Below are 8,240 nucleotides of genomic sequence, written 5' to 3'. Positions count from 1 at the left end.
TATCGACCCAGCAAGGGCAGCAGCTTACACCAGTGGAGTCTCGGACTAAGGACACCACGCTACCCTTCCAAATTCTCTGCTGCCGCGGTGGCACAGCGGTTATGGCGCTCGGCTGCTGACCCGAACGACGTGGGTTCGATCCGAACCGGTGCGGTCGAATTTTGATGGAGGCAAAATTCTAGAGGACCCTGTACTGTGCGATGCCAGTGCACGTTAAACAGCCCCAGGTGGTCGGAATTTTCGGAGCCCTTTACTACGGCGTCCCTCGTAGCCCGAGTCGCTTCGGGACAGAGAGAGAGAGAAAACTTTATTTACAGAGGAATTCGGGGCACGCCCCAGGGTCCCCCGCACGACCCCACTGCACTCAAGTGTTTATGTTCCGAAGGTCCATAACACTGGCAGCACGGCCGGTGGCGATGGTCTGCACGGCCGGGTCCTCCGAGCGCAGCAGGGTCTCCCAGTCCTCCCAGGTCTTGAGGTTCACTAGGTCCCGCGGGGGAGGGTCCGCCGGGCAGAGGGAAAGGATGTGGAGGGAAGAAGCGAAGGGTTCTGGGCATAGGGCGCAAGCAGGAGTGGGGAAGGAGGGATGATAGTGGGTTAGGGTAAGGGGCGAGGGGAGAGTATGTGTTTGTAATCTGCGCCAGAGTGTTGCGTGTCTGTTATCTAGGGAGGGTTGGGGCGGGGGGTAGAGCTGGCGAGAGGCTCTGTATGCCTGGGTCAGCTCACTGAATGAGTGCATGCGATCCTTCGTGAATCCCCGATCCGAGGCCACCTGAGCCCGGTTTAAAGAACCTCGGGCTAAAAGGTTGGCGGCCTCGTTTCCGGGATTTCCGGAGTGCGCGGGCACCCATATCAGCTCCACTTGGCGGGGCGGGGGGGGGGGGGGGGCATCGGGCGAGTCCAGTATGCGAAAAGCAGGGACATGGACTCGGCCTCGAGCAAAATTTAGAATCGCAGTTTTAGAAGCGCTTAAAATGTACCGGGCTTCCATGCGGGTTATAGCAAGGGCAATGGCGGCTTCCTCTGCAGCCTCTGGGGACGTGTCTGGAGGGAGAGGTAGTGTGAGGAGGGCGGATAAAGAGGAGTCCACCACAGCTGCTGTCGCTTCATCACCCGTGCAGGCAGCGAATACATCCTTTGATGGCGCGTGCCAGTTCTGTGGGGAGGTGGCTGACACCTTCCACATGGTTTGGGCGTGTCAGTCAAACCCATCTATCCCCCCCAACCCCAACCCCACCAGAGAGGACTGGGAGGCGGCCCTGCTCGGCTGTCAGGACCTAAAGACCCAAAAGGCCTTGGTTCACCGGACGCGGGCGGCGTTGCTTGCCAATGGGGCCCCGGAATAGGGGCTCCACCTAGTATTGTTAGGGGAAAGGGCCAATAGGGCCTACCCCAATCACCTCTCTGTAAATATTTATTGCGTTATAAATGTTTTTCACCACCACCACCACCACCCACACGACGTACGGCTGGGGGCCGTACGCTCGATGGAGTGCCTTCGCACGGGCTCTGCGGCGCTGCTCATTGTGGGACGGGTGCATATTCCTCGGGAGCGGCCTGATGAGCAGCTCTCGGTGAAGGGATCGTGGGATGGCGAGGAGGGTTGGGTCGTTGGCCGTTAAACCCCACCATCTTCCGCATCCTCTGCCTGTATGTACTACCTTGAATATTTTCATCCTCCTCACAGGGCGCATGAGGCCTCCACCGAGAAGTGACTGACTGCGACTTTTCTTTCCTCGGAACCATTATCCTGTCAAATGGTAGTTAGCTACACCAAACCAAACTCAAGAATAAAAGTTGTCTTTTTCTAACGGGTTAATTTGAAACGAGGCATTTAATTTGATTAAGAATTAGGTGCAATATCATCAGCGCAGCATCGACTGCGACAGCAGAGGTGGTCGAGTTTTAAGCGTTCTGCGCATTTAAGCAAGATATGCTGGTTTGGTGCAGAAAACTTTGTGCGCTTAGCTCGACAGCTTGCACTCGCGGAAGGGAGATTAGACAGTTTTTTTTTTGGCGGTCGTATGTTCCCCTATTCACGAAATCCGTGCAGATTTGGTGGACTCTGTTGTCCTCCTTGAGTTCAGTCCCTTGATTTGGGACGCCCTGAAAACACGATGGCGAGAAGTTCTCATTCGGGCTGGCAGAGCAAAGCACGCGCGGAAGACTGCGGCGCTCAACGACGTGCTACGCCGCATGCGTATCGTGAAGCAAGGGGTTGAGCTCACCTTTGCGATGCGAGAGTACCTGGAGAGAGAGAGAGAGAAAACTTTATTTACAAAGGAATTCGGGGCACGCCCCAGGGTCCCCGCACGACCCCGCTGCACTGAAGTGTTTATGTTCCTGAGGTCCATAACACTGGCAGCACGGCCGGTGGCGATGGTCTGCACGGCCGGGTCCTCCGAGCGCAGCAGGGTCTCCCAGTCCTCCCAGGTCTTGAGGTTCTCTAGGTCCCGCGGGGGAGGGTCCGCCGGGCAGAGGGAAAGGATGTGGAGGGAAGAAGCGAAGGGTTCTGGGCATAGGGCGCAAGCAGGAGTGGGGAAGGTGGGATGATAGTGGGTTAGGGTAAGGGGCGAGGGGAGAGTATGTGTTTGTAATCTGCGCCAGAGTGTTGCGTGTCTGTTATCTAGGGAGGGGTGGGGCGGGGGGTAGAGCTGGCGAGAGGCTCTGTATGCCTGGGTCAGCTCACTGAATGAGTGCATGCGATCCTTCGTGAATCCCCGATCCGAGGCCACCTGAGCCCGGTTTAAAGAACCTCGGGCTAAAAGGTTGGCGGCCTCGTTTCCGGGATTCCCGGAGTGCGCAGGCACCCATATCAGCTCCACTTGGCGGGGCGGGGGTGCATCGGGCGAGTCCAGTATGCCAAAAGCAGGGACATGAACTCGGCCTCGAGCAAAATTTAGAATCGCAGTTTTAGAGTCAGTTAAAATATACCGGGCTTCCGTGCGGGTTATAGCAAGTGCAATGGCGGCTTCCTCTGCAGCCTCTGGGGACGTATCTGGAGGGAGAGGTAGTGTGAGGAGGGTGGATGAAGAGGAGTCCACCGCAGCTGCTGTCGCTTCATCACCCGTGCAGGCAGCGTCCACCCGTACGGCGTCCGGCTGGGGGCCGTAAGCTCGATGGAGTGCCTTCGCACGGGCTCTGCGGCGCTGCTCATGGTGGGACGGGTGCATATTCCTCGGGAGCGGCCTGATGAGAAGCTCTCGGTGAAGGGATCGTGGGATGGCGAGAAGGGTTGGGTCGTTGGCCGGTATTTTGATTCCGAGGGAGTGCAGGATATACCGACCTGTGGAAGTTTTTGTGAGCCTGATGTATTGGGCCTGTCGGTGGGCCTCCACCAGTTCCCCGATCGTGTTGTGGAGGCCCAGGCCTAGTAATCTGTCTGTGGGTGTGTTGAAGGAAAGATGAAGTGCTACCTTGAATGCCTTGCGAATCAAAGCATCCAAAGCGTTTATGTCATGTTTGGATAGTTGTAAGTATGGGGTAGTGTACAGTACACGGCTGAGGACAAAGGCATGAATGAGGCGACATAGGTCGCGCTCCTTCATGCCTCTATGATGTCCCGAAACCCTGCGGATGAGGTGCGATATCGCGCCTGCAACCTGCTTGAGTTTCTTGAGGGTAGTGGTGTTTTTGCCATCGTTCTGGATGTGCAAGCCCAATACACGGAGGGTGCCAACCTCAGGTACCGGGTAACCATTCAAGTCAATGGCAATGGGGGAGCGGGGACAGCGGTGGTTCTTAGGCCGGATGAGGAGCAGTTCGGACTTCTCTGGGGAGCAAGACAGTCCGATGGTCCGTGCGTAATTTTGGGTGAGGGTGGCTGCTTCCTGTAAGGTGTTCTCTATGTCGCCGTCACTGCCGTGGGTGGTCCACAGGGTGATATCGTCGGCATAAAGAGTGTGCTTGAGGTGGGGAATAGTTGCCAATTTCCGGGCGAGGGGTATGAGGGTTATGTTAAAGAGAAAGGGGGAAAGGACGGACCCTTGAGGGGTGCCGATACTCTGAAGTGTGTAGGAGGTGGAAGACATAGGGCCGAAGTGTATCTCAGCCGTGCGGTCAGTCAGGAATGCTTGAATGTAGGCATACGTGCGCACACCCACATTCAATGGGGATAGAGCAGTCATGATCGCCTGATGTTCAATGCGATCAAAAGCTTTGGAGAGATCCAAAGCTAAGACTGCCTTGGTGTGACCTGGAAGAAGCGGGTCAAAAAGGTCGTGTGTGAGTTGCAGCATGGCATCCTGTGCGGATAGATGAGGGCGGAATCCCACCATGCTATGCGGGTAGAGATTGTTGTCCGCCATGTGACTTGTGATTCTCGCTAACACAACATGCTCGAGGTGCTTCCCGAGGCATGAGGTTAGCGAAATCGGGCGAAGGTTTTGAATGGTGAGTGGTTTGTTGGGTTTTGGTATAAATATGACCTTCGCGTGGCGCCAGGACTGCGGGAGGTTACCCTCCCTCCAGCACTGGTTGAAGTATTTCGTAATGTGGGTGATCGATTGGTCATCCAGATTACGGAGCATGGAGTTTGTGATTTGGTCTGCACCAGGTGCGGAGTTGGCGCGGAGAGTCAGGAGGGCCGCTCTGACTTCCGTCTCCGTGATGTCGGTGTCGAGTGTTGGATTTGCTTGTCCTGTGTAGTGCGGTAGAGGTATGGGGCCGCCTGGAGATGTGTACATGGTTTGAAGTGTGTCTAGAAGGGTGTCGGGATCGTCAATGTGTTCATGTGTGAGGCGTGTCACGTGGTGCTGTGCTGCTGATTTGGTGCGTGTGGGGTCAATGAGGTGTCGGATGAGTTGCCATGCACGTTTGCTGGACAGGTTTCCGGCGATGCCGTCACATATCTGTCCCCAGTTGGATCGACAGAGCTCCTCAGAGTGCTGTTGGATTTGTGTCTGCAGCGCGGCCAGCCGCTTTTTAAGCGTTCTGTTGTGTTTGTTGCCTTTCCAGCGTTCCAGGATGCTGTGATAAGCCTCCCAGAGGTGGGCTAGGCGTGTGTCAAGGGTCGGTGTTTCGGTTGTAGTTTCAATGTGTCGTGTGTTGTGGTGAACGTCATGCTTGAGTGATTGCACCCATGCATCGATGTCTGCGATGGGAGTGTCTGGGAGGGCGGTGCGTGCAGCGCGAAAGGCATCCCAGTTAATGAGTTCGTGTGTCATATTTGCGTGACGGGGTGGTTTGTATGGGACAGTGATTTGTATAATGTAATGATCACTGCCCAGTATATGTTGTGTTCTGTTCCAGGTAACGCCGCGGATACAGCGGCTCAGCATCAGGTCCGGACTGGTGTCCATGCTGACACTGTTGCCGATCCGCGTAGGCGTCTGAAACGTGTTGTGCACAGTGAGTTGGAGGTTCTGCAGGAGCAGCCAGAGCCTGCGACCTCGATGTGTCGTGGTTGTGTATCCCCAGTCAGTATGCTGACTGTTGAAGTCCCCACCGATGAGTAGGGGATGTTTCCCTGCTAGATGGTGTAGCTTTCGCAGAAGTGATTCTAGCGGGGCTATCGGCAGGGACGGGGGGTGGTATATGTTTGCTATAAATATAGAAGGAAGTGAATGTGTGTGATGTATAATTTCCGTGATCACGCAGGGCGTCTCAGACGTAATGTGATGAGTTTTGTAGGTGAGGCTGCGGTGGATGAGTGTGGACGCCCTGGGTGTGTTAGTGGTATCCGAGTGTGTAGATGTGTAGCTGGGGAGGGTTGCTCGGTGTGCAGTCTCCTGGAGAAGAAGTATGTGGGGCGTGGGTGTGATGGTGGGAAGGAGAAGTTGCAGAGGTGCGCGCTTTGCCCGGAAGCCGCGGCAGTTCCAAGTTATAATGGGGAGATAATTAGTGTTCCCCCCCGCCATATTGGATGGTGGGGGGATTGAGGAGGGTATTAAGACGGGTGTCAATTGGTATGTGTGGCTCAGGGAAGGTGTTTTGTGCTTGTGGAGGTAGGATGGGGGGAGTGGAGGGGGTTTGAAGTTGGGTGAAGCGATGGGTAAGATTATGCTCCAAGAGCTCCATCATCTTGGTAAGCATAGCGTCCTTGCGCTGCTCAAGTTTTTCGGTGAGGGCGGCGGCAAGGTGATTGAATCTGGCCTCGAGGCGGGCGTCTAGCTCCTTTAGTTTATGGTCAAATTTTGCTTCGAGTGCTGCTAATTTAGCGTCTATTTCTGGGGGCACGGGAGGGGGTGTGGCGTCTGTGGTGCGCTGTTTCTTTGCAGGAGGGGTGCTCGAAGTGTCTGTGGATGATGAGCTCGAATTAATGACAGGGGGTGCGGGTTGAGGGGGCATGGAGGGGGCGGGGGTGCTTAGGAGAGAGGAAAGCCGGCTTACCTCGTCACGCAAGGCCTTGAGTTCCTGGTCTCTCGGGTCTGCCTGGGAGGACTGGGGTGGTGGGGGTTGACGGGTGGTTTTGCCGGAAACGCGGTCTGCCCAGGTGAGACGCGTGGCGTTCTTGCTGCCATTCTGCCGGCTTGTAGAAGGCGACCGGGAAGCCGTCGAGCTGCGTCTGCTGGCTGTGCCTGGTTGATCGCAGCGGGAAAGCCGCGATGTACCCGGAGGAGAGAGAGCGTTCTTCGGGGACGCTAGTTTGCGGCCCCGTCCCTTGCAGTTCCCGGTGCCGGTCATATGAGGGCCTCCGCAGAGAATGCAGCTGGGGGTGCATGAGGGCACATCTTCCTTTGGGTGGGACTGCCCACAGCGGGGGCACTTATGGGATCTTGGGTGGACACACACGTCTGCCCGGTGACCAGGGACGCGGCAGCTAGTGCAGGCGTCTATATGCCCTCGATAGGGTGTGCACCTGTAGAGGGCTCCTCCATAAAGGACGGCGCGTGGGACAGGTCCAGCTCGGAAAGTGATGATGATGGAACGCGTGGAGCCCATTCGGCGGGCGTCCACGATGAGGGCGTCTGGGTTGCCGGTGATCAGGTCTTGCAGGAGCTCTGTCGGGGTCTCATTCCAATAAGCATTGGAGATGACTCCGCGTACCGCTCCATCCGGCGGGGCTATGTAAGCTGCGACTGCGAAGTCCTTGCCTTGGTTTTTGATGCTGGTTACGCTAACCAGGGCAAGCGCGTCAGTTTTTATGGGCGTGCTTACGGTGCACGTATTGTTTACGGGGTGTACCCTGATTTGGGTACGCGTTGGTTCGTGTAGCTGGGACGCCGCTTGAAGGATGGCTTCCCGTAGTTGTCGGGGTGGAAGCAGGTCCAGCTGCAGCCCGCCTCGTGATCTGAACACGACCTTGTAGTCTGCAGCAGGAAGCGGCGGCTGCTGCCGCGAACGCTGCGCAGCTGTGCGCGTTGCTTGTAGGTGCGCTGACTTGTCAAGGCGCGCAGACTTGGGGGCACCGGTAGCAGAGGCTGCGGCCTCCTGGCTTCGGGATGGTGAAAGGACGTCCTTGAAGCGGGCAGGCACACTAAGAATGTGCGTCCAGTCCCTTGGGTCGTAGTCGTGGGGGTTAAGAACCTCTCCCTGCACCTGCACCTCCATGATGGTGTTGGTGGCGGAAGCGTCCGACGCAGTAGGCCTAGCTCCCAGCGGAGCGACGCCTAGCTCAGGCGAAGAGGTCACAAAGAAAGGGCCGTGGGTGCCCGAAAAATGGCTTAGGCGGGCCAAAAATTGATGGCGTGCGGCACTCACATTCGTAGATCAGTGGATGGTGAAATTTGGGCCGATGATGCTGGCGATTGGCGAATTCCGCTGTCTTTGTGCGGAGCCGATGTGGGGTGCGTCTCTCGCGAGAGTTCGCTCACCGTTGTCCAGAGTACCTGGACACTCTTCGCGTCCGGTGCCACCGCATCCTGGAAGAGGGGTCCCAGGCCTCCTGTACCACAGCGAATCTCCGCATGCCGTCGCAGGAACGCGCTGACCTCTTTCACGCGAACAGCTGCCGCCACAAGAGCGACCGACCGGCCCGTATTGGAAGCGTAACTATGCCAGATGGCACGATTTCCGAGCAGGTCCAAGACATCGAGCACGTCTTCCATGATCACTTTGCCCATCTCTTTGCGTCGCAAGGCCTGTTCGAGTGGGATGGGTTTGACGCTGCTGTAGACGCCTTTTGCGCCGCCCTTGCCCACGCGCCCGACGACGCGGAATCGGCTCTTTGCGCTCGCGCCACGCGGGAGGAGGTCTACGCAGTCTTAAGCGACATGAATCGCGCCTCCGCACCCGGACCAGATGGTCTAGTCTCCGGGTTTTACAACACCTTCTTTGATGTGCTCGGGGACTTCCTCACG

The 8,240-nt window shown here is 56.9% G+C and overlaps 1 protein-coding gene across 1 annotated transcript; it reads right to left on the bottom strand.

Moving 5' to 3' along the window:
- Positions 1-3,421: 3,421 nt before the first annotated feature.
- On the bottom strand, positions 3,422-7,767 carry LOC149366457 (uncharacterized). The gene is made up of 2 exons (XM_089550892.1): positions 6,331-7,767; positions 3,422-6,236 (listed from the first exon to the last, which is right to left on the bottom strand). Exons 1-2 carry the CDS (start codon positions 7,489-7,491, stop codon positions 6,162-6,164), a joined length of 1,236 nt encoding a protein of 411 aa, XP_089407018.1. The 5' UTR covers positions 7,492-7,767; the 3' UTR covers positions 3,422-6,161.
- Between the last annotated feature and the right edge of the window lie 473 nt (positions 7,768-8,240).

This window comes from Amblyomma mixtum, chromosome 1 (assembly GCF_055824585.1).
Source record: "Amblyomma mixtum isolate Tamu chromosome 1, ASM5582458v1, whole genome shotgun sequence".
NCBI classification, from domain to species: domain Eukaryota; kingdom Metazoa; phylum Arthropoda; class Arachnida; order Ixodida; family Ixodidae; genus Amblyomma; species Amblyomma mixtum.
Note: the sequence above shows the minus strand (reverse complement) of the source record. Positions and strands in the feature narration are given on the sequence as shown.